At 48.5% G+C, this 15,416-nt stretch overlaps 1 protein-coding gene across 8 annotated transcripts in view; it reads right to left on the bottom strand.

Moving 5' to 3' along the window:
- Positions 1–11,781, bottom strand: part of ZC3H4 (zinc finger CCCH-type containing 4) — a 49,337-nt gene extending 37,556 nt beyond the window's left edge. Inside the window, exons 1-2 of one of the 8 annotated variants that reach the window (XM_054461912.2) lie at positions 11,724–11,781; positions 10,398–10,563 (exon numbers count right to left, since the gene is read on the bottom strand). In XM_054461912.2, coding sequence (XP_054317887.2) covers positions 10,398–10,558 — 161 coding nt within the window. In that variant the 5' untranslated portion in view covers positions 10,559–10,563; positions 11,724–11,781. Of the gene's footprint in view, positions 1–8,612; positions 8,751–8,867; positions 8,930–10,109; positions 10,252–10,397; positions 10,564–10,687; positions 11,114–11,723 lie in introns of those variants that run through there. The other 7 variants (XM_063657229.1, XM_063657230.1, XM_054461911.2 and 4 more) reach the window with 7 other exon arrangements.
- Between the last annotated feature and the right edge of the window lie 3,635 nt (positions 11,782–15,416).

Consider the following 15,416-nt stretch of genomic DNA (forward strand, 5'->3'; position numbering starts at 1 on the left):
CAGTGAGCTGAGACCACGCCATTGCACTCCAGCCTGGGTGACAGATTGAGACTCCATTTCAAAAAAAAAAAAAAAAAAGAAAACAAGAACTTCCAAGTGGGACAACTCAGCAATGTGAGGAGAGGCTGCAAGGTCCCCAAGCAGTTATTTAATAATTTCCCAGCAGAGAGCTGGAATCTGGGCTTGCAGGCCTCCACACTCCTCACCAAGGCCTAAACTGAGGCTCAGAGACAAGAAGGAATTTGCCCATGGGGTCACAGCAGGAAGAAGCAGAACTAGAAACTAAGTCCAGTACTTTCAGATGCAAAGACCAGCTCTTAACCTCTACAAATTATTTGACAACTACAAATTATGTCAAAAAGAGTAATCTGCTTAACAGGTCAACTGACAAAACAACGCCCACCCTGAAATGTATAATTGAGTAGGGAAAAATAAGATACACATACATAAAACAGACTTCATGAATCAGTATTCCAAGAAATGCCAGAATGAGGTACCAAGACTTTGGGCAAAGTCCTTAAACACTCTGCACCCCAGTCTCCATAACTGCGCAGCACAGGCAACCATGGAGTCCCCAGGGTGGTGTCATGGGAGAATCCCATGAGGCCATGTAACGCAAGCACTTAGCAGGAACCTTGCCCAGAATAAACACTTAGGAGTAAAACCTACCCAACACAAAGACACAAGGCCGATACGGTCCTTCCAATATCAAATGAAGGAAATGGTAGCATTTCAAAAATCTAACCAAAGACATCTGGATAGAGAATAAGGGCTCATGGAAAGACTGATGGAATTCTGGCAAAAAAAAAAAAAAAGGACTCATCCCAACACAAAGAGAAAGCAATACAAATTCCAGGGAGTGAAATTCCAAAGTCCCCTAACATGAAAGGAATGCCTTCGCCCCCAAGTGTGCAGTGTCCACTCTGGGGTTTGTCCAAGCACGCAAACCACTTAGGCAGAACATTTCTGTAAAGCTTCAAACAGGCTGACCGTGAAAAAACCCAGCCTGCTAAAGGAAGCTTGTGGAAACAAAGATACCATTTTTTTTGCCTGAGTATCTATTCTTCCACTCCCACGAGCTCTGAAAATTTGCATTCTTGAGCAAAGGTATCTATTCCTCAGATCCAAGTTACTCCTGGCAGATGAACCTCTGGAATTTGGTTCTCAGCAATGAAGAGTTTTCTAACCACCTCCTCATGCCAACTAATCTTCAGATGGTTTAAAGCTGCAAAGATCATGGTTTTCATCAGAGGACCGGTTTCTATCACTCCAGAGGAGAAAGTGTAATGATTTAACTTATGAACTAAGATTTCTCCTTGTTTATAATTATTTATTTATTTTTACACAGGGTCTTGCTCTGTCATCCAGGCTGGAGTGCAGTGGTGTGATCATGGTTCAATGCAGCCTTGATCTCCTGGGCTCAAGCAATCTTCCCACCTCAGCCTCCCAAGTAGATGGACTACAAGCATGTGCCACCATGCCCAGCTAATTTTTGTATTTTTTGTAGAGACAGGGTTTCAAGCTGGGTGCAGTGGCTCATGCCTGTAATCTCATTACTTTGGGGAGGACAAGGCAGCAGATCACTTGAGATCAGGAGTTCAAGACCAGCCTGGTCAACATGGTAAAACCCCGTCTCCACTAAAAATATAAAAATTAGCCCGTTGGCCGGGCACGGTGGCTCATGCCTGTAATCTCAGCACTTTGGAAGGCCGAGGCGGGCGGATCATGAGGTCAGGAAATCGAGACCATCTGGGCTAACATGGTGAAACCCCGTCTCTATTAAAAAAAAAAAAAAAAAAATACAAAGAAGCCAGGCGTGGTGGCGGGCGCCTGTAGTCCCAGCTACTCGGGAGGCTGAGGCAGGAGAATGGCGTGAACCTGGGAGGCAGAGCTTGCAGTGAGCTGAGATCGCGCCACTGCACTCCGGCCTGGGTGAAAGAGCGAGACTCCATCTTAAAAAATATATAAAAATAAAAATAAACAAATAAATAAGAGATCTGGGCCTAAGATTCTTGAGATTTGTTCATATACCACCTAAAGAATTTCTTGGCCAGGCACAGTGGCTCACGCCTGTAATCCCAGCACTTTGGGAGGCCGAGACGGGTGGATCACCTGAGGTCAGGAGTTCAAGACCAGCCTGGCCAACATGGTAAAACCCCATCTCTACTAAAAACACAAAAATTAGCTGGGTGTGGTGGCGCACACCTGTAATCCCAACTAGTCAGGAGGCTGAGGCAGGAGAATCGCTTGAACCCAGGAGGCGGAGGTTGCAGTGAGCTGAGATCATGCCATTGCACTCCAGCCTACGTGACAGAGCAAGACTCTGTCTAAAATAATAATAATAATTTCTTAAGAACACATACAACCTATTTGTTAGTTTCTAGTCACCTGTGGGTTCCTTAAGGGCAGACAAGAATGAGGTTCACGGTAACCCCACATTTCCAAGGGCCCAGCACAGGGCCAGGTACAGATTGGGTACATGCTCAGTGCATATTCTACATGAAGTATCAATCTCAGCTCTCATACCCTTTTGGTCAATTTCATCAATAGAAACAGTAACTAATTTCCAAGAAAACTTTTTCAGCAACCTGTATCACTTAAAACTTTGACACAAACTCATTCAAGTGTTTATCAAGGGTTTCCAAATAAGCTTGAAGTGATGGATGCACAGACTGAACAGAGACAGGCCCTGCCTGGGATGCAGCCCACCTGTGTGGCCCACAGGCTTCAGTTACTGTGACTGCTCTCATTCCTCGTGGAGTGGCAGGGACTGCCTGGAATCCCAAGGAAACCTAAGCCCTGGTGTCTGTTAGGAAAATGAGGAGGGCAATAATCCAAGCCACCTGCAACAGACTTTTGGCCAAGTGACACTAGTGTCTAAGCCCAGCTCCCTCCGTTAGGCCATAGCAGGAATGTAATGGCCATGATCCACTTCCACACGGGACCTCAAGAAGTCTCCAGTTACTTCTAATGAATGAAAATCCCTTCCATTTAAAGAGGGTTTAAAAGCCTAGGCTTGGGCCTCTACATTCACTGAAAGGAGTGGAACGCAAGGAGGATGGAGCCACAGTGGACTGAAGAGCAGTTAACACCCCCACCCTCCTGAGGGCCAACTTTAAATGGAAATCTATATTCCCTCCTCATTCCTTCCCACCACAAAAAAAAAAATGACAATGGCTGCTGTGCAGGCATACCAGACAGTGCATACCATACCACGTGGTGGGCAGCAACTTTCTACTCAACTCTGCTGCTGTAGCATAGAAGCAGCCACTGATGATATAAATGAATGAGTATGGCTGTGTGCCAATAAACTTTACCTACTGGCCAGGCACGGTGGCTCATACCTGTAATCCTAGCACTTTGGGAGGCCAAGGAGGGTGGATCACTTGAGGTCACGAGTTCAAGACCAGCCTGGCCAACATGGTGAAAACCCCATCTCTACTAAAAACACAAAAATTAGTTGAGCATGGTGGTGTGCGCCTGTAATCCCGGCTACTCAGGAGGCTGAAGCAGGAGAATCCCTTGAACCAGGAGGCAGAGGTTGCAGTGAGCCAAGATCATGCCACCGCACTCCAGCCTGGGTGACAAAGCAAGACTCTGTCTCAAAACAACACAACCAAACAAAAAAAAACTTTACCTACAAAAACAGGCTGGGTGGGCTGACTTTGGCCCGAGAATCATAGTTTGCCGACCCCTAGCCTGGATGCAAGGGCTTTCACACTTTTTGACATTGACCCACATCTGCTTCTTTGCATTTCTCCCAAACAAAAGTTTCCAGAAGCCACATTTAAATGCATTCTGCTTTTTCTCTCCTCTTCCATTTCCTTGGTTTTCCAATGCAAAAGAAAAAAATCAATACTCGGACTTCATATCCCACTAGTGGCTATACCCCGCAGTCTGAAAAATACCATACCAGATCCACCACAGTATAATGGTATGTATAGAGATGGGGTCTGAGTACCAGCCACCCGGGTTCTAACTCTGCCTGCAGCACACACTTGCTTTGTGACCTGGGACAAGTGACTTCACCTCTCTGTTTCAGTTTCTCCTCAAACAGCAGAGGTAAAGGTTAAATGAGCTAATGCATGAGAAGCACTCAGAAGGGCTCTGACAGATAATCTTTGACGTTCAGGTCAATTGTGCACAAATGGCACTGTTGCCCCTTCGGAAAGACAAAGACACTGACTTAGGAGATGCACTTAAGAATCACATCCAGTTTGCCTAACTCCCCCAACCATAGCTGTCCACCACCCATCACTCTCAGCAGAGGGCCAATCCCGTGTGGAGAGAACACGGCAGCACCCAGTCAGACATGGTGGCTTATACCTGTAATCCCAGCACTTTGGGAGGATGAGGTGGAAGGATCATTGAAGCTAAGAGTTCGAGGCTGCAGTGAGCTATTAATACTATGAGGTGCCACTGCATTCCAGCCTGGGCGACAGAGCAAAACCCTGTCTCAATAAAAGAGAAAAAAACAAAGCTTTTGGCTCTGGAGTTCACTCTATCCTTTCTGGGACGACTGACAGGCATGACCGGGAACCTGATGGGCCTGCCTGTGATCTAGCCACTGAGCCTAACCTTCAAATTAATTGTTAAAGCATCTGTTTTGCAAGTGCGTATTAGTGAGCTGCTGCAGCAGCAGCAACCCTTTATCGTGGCCAGAAACTGTAGAAGGTAGGCCAGACACAGAGGAAGGGAATACGAAGCCTGGTAAAGGCAGTAACAACCCTAGCCCGGCTCTAAACAAAGTCTTCATGATAGAAGGTTCTTTGCACACTCAGAAAACTCTTGGGTTCCAAGAAAAGCTGGGGAGGAGCTTAGTTACTGAATGAACAAAACCTTATCTGACTCAGCCAGATCCCAAAGGAGTGAAGAACCCTGGAGCTGGATGAGACCTTGCTCATTCCTCTCTGGAGAGAGTAAAGGACTTGCATGGGGAAACTGACTAGTTTGCAGTGGTGTGAGATTCTAGATCCCTGGCTTCCCAGTTCTCAGAAGCCCTACCAAGACTGCACCACTGACTTGGACTCTAATTGCAAAAGATGAACACAGGAGGTACAGTCAGCATTAAGCTCCAGACAGTATGACCATTTGAGCATCCATAAAAAGACACTGAGCAAGCAAGAAATGTCTTAAGATGGCTTCCACTTAGTGTCAACCCCAACTGGCTCCCTGCGATTAAATAAGCTGACCAGAACCCTAAGAGGTGAAAGATAAATGCACTTCCTTCAAAAACAGATGTTATTCTTACTTCTGTTTACACACCAACTATAAAAGTTCTGTTTGAAATTTTTCTCCAGTAGGGAAAGCAGGAAGATTCACTGAATGCTGGCATTGTGTGGGTGTCCCCAAATGCACTCATTTGACCACAAGGACCCTGAGAAATGGGCATTTTATACTCGATGCCTACTGCACACCGCCAGGGAGAAGGCAGGCCTGAACAGTTTTATCTGGCTCCAAAGTCCAGTCTTCCTCCACATCCTGTTGCCACCTCCAACATTCAAAAAGATGTCACCACTTGCCTGACAAACAGGGCACTGGGTCACCTATTCACACAGATGCGAAATGGCAAAAAAAAATACACGAGAAAGATCCTTTATGCAGACCAGTTTGGCCAGAAGTAGCAAACTATGCTCTCAGCAAATAATCCTGCGTTAAGAAAAAAAAAAAATGTAACAGGACACAACTAAATCTAGCACCAACCAAGAGGCCATATCTTCATTTTTGTCAACAACTACTAAGAGTCACCCCAACGGGTGATGTGCCAGAAACCTATTTAAAATAAACTGCCTATCTCACCTCATTACATCACCAGTGAAACTGTACACAATGTCTTCAAAACTGCATCTGCATTAACTCCTAAAAGCAAAAGCGTCCTGCAGCAAAGACTAGGCCAAGAAACTGGGAGTCAAACCCATGAAGTTTGGCTCCCCCCAAACAATCTCATTTTTACTTTAACTTATCCCCATGAACTTGACATGCCACCCAGACAAACTGGCAGCTTTTCCATCCTATTAGGTTTTAATTATGAAACTGGCTTCGAACCATGTATTCAGAGAGGAGTCCCTCCACCAATGAGGCTGCTCCTACAGTCCCTGATCTGCTGAATAAATACCAGTTGCCAGAAATCTCAGGAGTCATCTTTTTTTCTTAGCTGTGCTGCCAAGGCACAGGTTAAGCGCCTTGCTCTACTCAACTACTTTGCTTGCTATTCGCTCTGTCACTGTGCGAATTGGACCCAGTTACTCTGGCACTAAAGTTACTGTTCGTGGGGTCCAAAATTAGGTTCTCTAGAATCTGGTTTGACTTGATAGCTATCCATGGAGACTTGGAAATAGTTTCATTAGCAATTTTCACCAGAGGTATTTACTGTAACTGGATCTGACCTCTATGGAGAGATGTTTCTAGAGGCCCGATAGCCATAAAAATGTAACAAAAGGAAGCGAAGGACCCTCAGATGGCCATTTCTCTCCCATCAGGGAAGAAGGTAAAAGATCTAAGAGCAAGAAGCAGAGGTGGAGGCACCGTTAAATAAATTACTAACCAGGCCCAATATGAAATTGCTCTACATTCAACTGTATGGAAACGCAAGAGTCAAAACTGTTCATCTTTAACTTGCCAGGCAGTTGAACAGCCAGGTCCACAGGTACAAAACAATTTTCCCTTGGGATCCGCCTTCCTGGCTGCGGGAGAACCACAGCAGCGGCTTACTAAAATAGCCGGCTCTCCTTACAGAAAACTATGGCTTATAAAGAAATCCAAAATTTATCCCTTCAGAGCAGAGCAAAATTGTACCTGGGGGAGAGGACAGGCCATGAATTAGTCATTTTGGGGAACCGCATTTTTTTTCTTTTAAAGAGCAAATTTGAGGGGAATTAAAAAAATAAAGGGGTTTTATTACAAGAACATCCATATTTCCATGGTCACAACGGACTTTTTTTCTACTAGAAGACTTTGATTTGCTTTCAAGTTAAATCTCTCACCCAGAGAAAATAAAAATGTAAAAGCTTGTAAGTGTATAATAAGATTTGTTATTAAATCAGGGATTCTGAGTGACACCCTTTTCTTTTTTTTTTTTTGCAACATCCATTAATTTGATTTTTAACTAATACCAGTGTACATCAGTCTGGGGGGAAAAAAGGCAGTACTGTGACATTTCAAAAACAAAGATTACCAAAATACAGTTTTTGACTTAATTACTGGGGCTTCTAGGTCTTAATGGACGAGATTTCTTTGAGAATGGAAAACAATAAACCCTTGTGTTGACATGCCTGTGAGCTTTTTAAATGCTTGGGGAAATAGTTTCAAATTCACTGAACACTGCTAAAAAATTTCACTTACAAAAGAAAACTCATTTCCTTAACGTTTCTTTTTAAAAGTCAATTTAAATAAGCAACTTAGTAGCCTTTGGAACTTGGGTCATCAGTCATCCAGTTTCTGTTCTCAGCTCCTGGAGAAAGAATTTTACAAAGGATGGGAAACTTCAAATAAGTGCAATTCATTTTGGGCTGACCCAGTGCCCTGGATAATGTGTTTGTTCGGTTCGTGCTTCACACATTTTTTGCAGGATATCGTAGTTTAGAGATTTCTTCCTCCTATAACTGATTTTACATACCTAGGATCACCACTCTACGGCAGTTGTGAACATATTAAAAGGAAGAAAACAAGTGGCCTACTGAATTGCAGTTTCCTCATCTACATGTGCGTGACCTTTTTTCCTTGTAAGAAGGAAAAAAAGAAAACGGTTCTTTTGGAGAGGGCCAGGGTTCTCTAAGTATGTCAGGGATCAAAAGTGCGAAACAGGGAAAATGCAACTTCAACGTGTTTTGTCTTTTAACGGAACTTATGCTTGTAAAACACATCAGAAGTACAGTGTTTGGTTCTGCAAGTCATTTCTGTTTCTGTTTTTTCCTTGTTACGTGTAGGCCGGGGGGACTGGGGGCTGGAGGAGGTGTTCCCTCCAACATGACTGGGCGTGTAACACGTTTGCATCAACTTTTCAGTCAGACATGTGCTTTCGAACAAAGGAGCAGTGGAGACGGGCAGAGATGGGGGCTTGACACAGTTTACAGATTTTGTGCTTCAACAGTACTTTACAAATGACTTGCTCAATTTTAACGTCCATCACCACAAGAGACATTGGAGTAAAATGAGAAAATTGGAGCTACTTGAACCAATCTTTTTTGGGGAGTGGCGGGGAGGGGAACCATTAACTTGAATACCTGTATCATAAATCAAATTCAGTAAGCTTGTCTCCTACAAATGGACTTGAAGTATCCACTTTCTTCAAAGATGAAGGCCGGAGACAAAGCAATGGATTGAAATGGAAAGAAGGATGCCAAGGGTCTGAAAACATACGGGCCTTTTACATCGATTTTTGTCATGTTACAGTAACACACTTTTTTTTCTGAGAAAACTGTGTACGTCAAATTTTAAAAATTAAACATTGAAAGGATGTGCAAGTCTAAAAGGGCTCAACAGGGTTAGAATCCTGATTCGAACATATCAATTCACTCTCAAGCATCACTTTGGTCTAAAGGCGAGGAGGAAGGCAGGCAGGAAAGGGAGAAAGAGGGAGATCATTGAATTACTCAATAAAAGAGGCTACTTACCATCCCAACCCATTGTAAGACATACACTTCTGACATAAGAGAACTCCTTAGAGGACGAAAAAAGCGTGTAAGCACCTTTGAGTAATGCACCTGCCCCCGGAGAGGGGGCCCGGAAGCCCAACGAGGGCTTAGCGAACAGACCTTTGCTAATCTGTTTATTTCCTTGAACTGGAGTCGGGCTGCGATGGGCTGCGATTCCCAGGACGATACATTTAATTAGAACAAAACAGAAAAAAAAATGTTGTAAAAGCTCACCAAACTGCTGCACTTGTGTCTCTGAATGTGGGTGGCATTTCTTTTAAAAGGCAAAGTATGGTCTGTGAAGGAGAAAGGGGAAAGGGGAGGTGGGAGTGGGGAGAAGGGGTCGTAGAGCCTGGCAGGGGAAGCCCTGGCTAAGGGAGGGTCCTCAGCGGCTCCCCAGCCAGGGCTGCGACGGAGTAGCCATCTGTCCAGAGCGTTCTGTTCCCCTCTCCACCCCCACTCCCTCCAAGACTCGTTTTCCTGCCGGACGAAACCCACCGTCCGTGTCCAAACCTACTCTCCAGCCGCCTCTTCTCTCGCCCCACCAGGAAACAGCGGGCGAACCCTGCACCCCAACTCCTTCTGCTCGAGCAGGGGAAGGAAACGAGGCCCCAACCTCGCCCTGAAACGCGCCGGGCTGACCCCATTATCACCCGCCAGCCAGAGAAGGGCGTGGGGGGCCCGCGTTTCGCACTTAATAAAGAGAAGGGGGCGCTTCCTTTAACGCCCTGCCAAAGCACAAGGAAATCTCCTTTTCTCTGCCGGAAGAGACGGTGCCCCATTTTACCCCGACAGAGGGGGGAACCCCAGGAGAAAGCGCGGGACCAACTTCCTCTCCCTACAAGGCAGGGAAACCAAACCTTACCCCCCCCCAAAACAAGGCTGAGAATCCTCCCTCACGTCACCTACCTACGAAAAGCGAGAGGACCCCTGCCCTTTAGCAAAAACACGGGGAAGAGTCTTCTCTAAAAAATAGGCAGGGGTTTTCATCAAAAGGGCTGGAGATGCATCTCCCCCCTCCCCAATTCGGCCTTCTAGGGGATAGCTAAAAAACACCTCCCGCCAAAAACTACAAGTGCTATAGATATAGAGCACCCACCCAAATGACCCCCAATTACAAGGATGGAGAAGGGACCTGAATGAACCCCCACTTTCTGCCTCCTAAGCTAAGGTACCTATCATCCAAATAGGGCAAGGTGTGCCTCCCCCAGGAGAAAGGATACTGCCGGGGGCTGGGAGACCCCCAACCCCAAACCCCTAAGAGCGGGGCTGTTGCTCGAGATCCCCCCAAAAAGGGTCCGGAGCCCCTCCCCCATCCCCTTCCCCGAAGCCAGGCGACGGGCAAGCGGGCCCGTAGCTGCCAGCTCCGGGCGCAGGGGCAGCCAGGACCCCCGTGGGTCTCCGCAGCACACCCCCCGGCGCCCCCTCCCCAGGACGGGCGGACGGGCGCGGGGGGTCCGAGGGGCGCCTCCTCACCTTCCCCTCAGCATGGCGCCCAAAAAAGACAGAGCGAAAGCGAGGGAGAGCGGGCGAGCGCCGCGAGGGGGGGGAAACGCATGAGGCCGGGAGAGAAAGCAAGCGAGAAAGAGCGAGCGAGCAAGCGATCGAGAGACACCCACCGACCCCGCCCTTCCTCCTCCTCCTCCTCCTCCTCCTCCTCCTCCTCCTCCTCCGCGGCCCGGCCCAACATGGCGGCCGCCCCCCTTCCTCCTCCTCCTCTTCCTCCCCCCGGGGACGCAGCCCCGGCCCAACCGGGGGCCTGACCTGTCGTCAGGGAGCGGGAGGCGGTGGTGGAGGAGGTGCGGGGTGGCCGGGCGGGCGTCGGGGGAACACGGAGGAGGCGAAGGCGTTGATGGCGGCGGCGGCGATGGCGGCGGCGGCGACTCTGATGGCGGCGGCGGGGGGGTCCCGGGCGCGGCCTCCATAGTTCCTTTGGGGGGGAGGGGATGTTAATGCACGAAAAAGGACTGCTTGGGCGTGGCGGGAGGGGCACACTTAAGCTCGGAGGGCTCCTGATGGGAATGGGGTATATATTTTTTCGGTTTCGGAATCACCTCTGCGCTGACCTCCGCGTAGGCCGCACGGCCTAGGCCTCGGAGGGCCGCTCGCCGCCTGCTTTCTCCGCAGCCCACCCTTGCGGTCACTTGCTCACTGGCGCGGGGCCCTCATAGGGGCGAGAGCCCCCCCCCCCGACACGCACCCCCGCGGGCCCGGGGGCGGCAGACCCGGGAGACACGGACACTGGTGGGTGGTTGGGTGTAATTAGCGCGGGCCGCGCGCGATGGAGCAAGCAAAGGGTAAGGGGAGAAGAGGAGAGCGAGCGAGGGGGGTGGGGGGATTAAAAAGAAAAAAAGGATTTGAGGGAGAGAGGGAACGGGCCGCGAAGACGGGCCGACTGTCTCCCTTGTCTGCCCGCCCTGGGTGCCCCGGCTGCCCGGCCCCCGCCGCAATCAGGAATTGACACAAAATGGCGGCTCGGCCCGGACCAGCCTAGAGGCTGAGGCGGGAGGAAGGGTGAGGTGGGAGGGGGAACTGAGAGGCGGAGGCGAAGGCCGTGTCACGTGCAGGAGAAGGGTAGAGACCGCTTGCCGGAAGGCCGACGGAAAGAGCCGAAGGCAAAGGGCGAGGCCGAGGGGAGGCGGAAATAGCCGAAACGAGCTGAGCAGGAGAGAGGAGGCGACGGGGGAGAGCCAGAAAGAGCCGAAGGTGGTGATATGGGTGGGGCTAGAGAGAGCATGAGAAACCTAGGGGAGCCATAAATAGCCTAAGCCGATCGGGACCGGGGAAGGAGGAGAAACTGAGACGGTCCGGAAAGAGCCGAAGGCGGTGTCCGGGTGGGTGGCAGGAGGTGGAAACAGCCGAAAGAAAAGCAGCCAGGGTAATGCGATTAAGAGAATGAGCTGAACGGGCGGGGCTGAAGGGGCGATTAATTAAGAGAATAAACGACTTTCAGGAATTCGCCCGAGAGCAAGAGGGAAAAACCGAAAATTGCTAGTTTGAAGGAAGGCGGGAAAAGCCAATAGTTTTAGGTGGGAGAATGGGAGGGAAGGAATTCAGGCTACGGAGAGGAAAAAAAAAAAAAAAAATAACCGAAAGCTGGAGGCCAGGTGCCGAGAGTCGGAGGTTTCCGGAGAAGCGATGAAGCCCAGCCAGCCCGGAGGTGACGTCACTCGACAACTCAGTCGATGACGTCATCATTGGATGCGAGAGGGGCGGGGCTTGGTAGTCCCTCAGGAGAGTTTAAGGACCTGGGGTGTAGGACACATGGAAGGTTCTCAAATAGCAGAGCTAGAAACACTGGGCGGTGTCGTAGACTGTGTACGAACAAAATCTTTTGACCCTCATAACCGTCCTAAGATAAGCTGCTGCTATTCCCATTTGCAGACTGAAGTTCGGTGTTTTAAGTAATCGGTTCAAGGTCATAAGATTAGTTCTAAAGAGCACAGCAAGATTTTTTTTTTAAGAGACAGAGTCTTGCTCTGTCGCCCAGACTGCAGTGCTGTGACACGATCATACCTCACTGTAACCTCGAATCCAGGGATCTTCCTTAAATACTTTTGTTAGCTCTTTCTACAGTGCCAGTCCCTGTGATGGACCATGGGAACAGTTTCTGTCTTCATGGAACTTAACCGATAATGCCCCAAGGGAGAGAAACAGAGTTAAAGAATAAAGGGGGTGGGTGGAGTGTTAGAGGAGAGTCTTGAAATTGTTCTTTTAGGCTGGTACATGAAAAAGAAGAGATGGTTCCAGGCAGAAGAAATACCTTATTTCAGGCGGGGCCATGTTGCTCACGCCTGTAATCCTAGCACTTTGGGATGCCGGGGCGGGCGGATCGCTTGAGCTCGGGTTGGAGACCAGCCTGACGAACATGGTAAAACCCCTTCTCTACTAAAAATACAAAAATTAGCAGGACATGATGGCTCACACCTGTAGTCCCAGCTGCTCGGGATGTTGAAAAGGGAGAATCGCCTGAGCCCGGGAGGTCGCGAGGCTGCAGTGAGCCGAGATTATGCCACTGCACTCCAGCCTGGGCAACAGAGTGAGACTCTTGTCTCAAAAAAAACAGAAAAGAAATACCTTATTTCAGGCCCTGACAAAGCAAAGACCACTTAGATTCCAGGAAGAGAGAAAAACCGTGTCAACAGTGATAAATCTGGAGACAGGCACCATGTGACTTCCTGGTATATTGATCCTACTTTTGTTGTTTTTTTTGTGTGTTTTTTTTTTGAGGCGGAGTCTGCTCTGTCGCCCAGGCTGGAGTGCAGTGCCGCGGACCTCGGCTCACTGCAAGCTCCGGCTCCCGGGTTCACGCCATTCTCCTGCCTCAGCCTCCCGATAGCTGGGACTACAGGCGCCCGCCACCGTGCCCAGCTAATTTTTGTGTTTTTAGTGGAGGTGGGGTTTCACCATATTGGCCAGGCTGGTCTCGAACTCCTGACCTCAAATGATCCACCCACCTCAGTCTCCCAGAGTGCTGGGATTACGGGCGTCAGCCACCGCGCCCAGCGGATCCTACTGTTTTTTAAATGTTCCAGCTGGCAGCGGGGCATGGTGGCACACACCTGTAATCCCAACACTTTGGGAGGCCAAGGCTGGCGGATCACTTGAGGTCAGGAGTTCGAGACCAGCCTGGCCAACATGCTGAACCCCGTCTCTACCAAAAATACAAAAATTAGCCGGGCGTGGTGGCGGGCGCCTGTAATCTCAGCTACTCAGGAGGTTGAGGCAGAAGAATTGCTTGAACCCAAGAGGCAGAGGTTGCAGTGAGCTGAGATCACACCACTGCACTCCAGCCTGGATGACAGAGCAAGACTCCGTCTCAAAAAAAAAAAAAAAAATTAGCCAAGCGTGGTGGCCGGCACCTGTAATCCCCAGCTACTCGGGAAGCTGAGGGGAGAATTACTTGAATCCGGGAAGCAGAGGTTGCAGTGAGCTAAGATCATGCACTCCAGCCTGAGTGACAGACTTTGTCTCCAAAAATAAATAAATTAATTAAATTAAATGTTCCAGCCGGCACAGTGGCTCATGCCTGTAATTCTAGCACAGGAGGATTGCTTGAGCCCAGAGGTTCAAGACCAGCCTGGGCAACATCGTGAGATGTTTCTTCAAAAAGTCAAAACATGGCCGGGCACGGTGGCTCACGCCTGTAATCGCAGCACTTTGGGAGGCCGAGGCGGGCAGATCATGAGGACAGGAGATTGAGACTATCCTGGCTAACACAGTGAAACCCCGTCTCTACTAAAAACACAAAAAATTAGCCGGGCGTGGTGGCGGGCACCTGTAGTCCCAGCTACTCGGGAGGCTGAGGCAGGAGAATGGTGTGAACCCGGGAGGCGGAGCTTGCAGATAGCGCCACTGCACTCCAGCCTGGGTGACAGAGCAAGACTCCTTCTCAAAAAAAAAAAAAAAAAAAGTCAAAACATTAGCCCGGCTTGATGCTATGCGCCTGTGGCCCCAGCTACTTGGGAGGCTGAGGCAGGAGAATCACTGGAGCCCAGGAGGTTGAAGGAGGTTGAAGCTACAGTGAGCTATAATCATGCTACTGTACTCCAGCGGAGACTTTGTCTCAAAAAAATAAATAAATAAAAATAAAAAGGCCAGGCACAGTGGCTCACGCCTGTGATCCCAGCACTTTGAGAAGTCTAGGCGGGTGGATCACGAGGACAGGACCAGCCTGGCCAACGTGGTGAAACCCTGTGTCTACTAAAAATACAAAAAAAATTAGCCGGGTGTAGTGGCAGTTGCCTGTAGTCTCAGCTACTCAGGAGGCTGAGGCAGGAGAATCGCTTGAACCCGGGAGACAGAGGTTGTAGTGAGCCGAGATCACGCCACTACACTAGAGCCTGGGTGACAGAGCGAGAAGAAAATTCTTGACAAAATGCTTAAATTATTAGTGGATGAAACTTGTTTTGAGAAGCTGATGCGCCCCCCCACCATCCCACCTGGTACCCCAGTTGGCCAGTCAGCTGACTGCCAGCCAAGAATTGTGTTACCTTTACCCTGACTATCGTCTTTCTGGATCCAGTCTCAGATCTAATGGTTAGATAATGATTCTCTTCTCCTATAAAATGTCCCTATTAGAGTGAATCTTAATTGGCCAACAAGAGACCTTTTTTCATTGCATGTAAGATTGTAATAAAATGTTCACTCATGCTCATAGCTATGTTGTCCAAAAAAGTTTTCTTTAACACACCAAGAACTAATACTGTAGATCTGTAGGAATGGAAAGGAAGGATACCAAAGTAGCTCACTATGTTCGATTGTGGATGGTGCCATTCCTTCCTTTACACCTTGATTTTTGGACCTCATGTATTCTGGGATATGGACAAAATCACTGATTGAGAACATAGACTACATCTAAGAGGACAGCCATTGTCTTTTCAACGTACGATCCTAAAGGGGCCCCATCTCTGAAGTTTCAATGGGGCCATTCTACAATTCTAGATGGCCATCTGCTTTTAAGTAATGGGGAAAACGAAAATCCCACCAAGCAGGAATTCCCTGTACTTTTTCAGTGTCATAATGGAACATTGTGGAACATTGTCTACCAAGCCCTTGTGACACTTTATCTGACTTTTTAATTTTAATTTTTATTTTTATTTATTTATTTATTTATTTTTATTTTTTTGAGACAGAGTCTCATACTGTTACCCGGGCTGGAGAGCAGTGGCACAATCTCGGCTCACTGCAACCTCTGCCTCCAGAGTTCAAGTGATTCTCCTGCCTCAGCCTCCCAAGTAGCTGGGATTACAGGCGCCTGCCACCACACCCAACTAATTTTTT

Source organism: Pongo pygmaeus, chromosome 20 (genome assembly GCF_028885625.2).
Source record: "Pongo pygmaeus isolate AG05252 chromosome 20, NHGRI_mPonPyg2-v2.0_pri, whole genome shotgun sequence".
Lineage (NCBI taxonomy): Eukaryota > Metazoa > Chordata > Mammalia > Primates > Hominidae > Pongo > Pongo pygmaeus.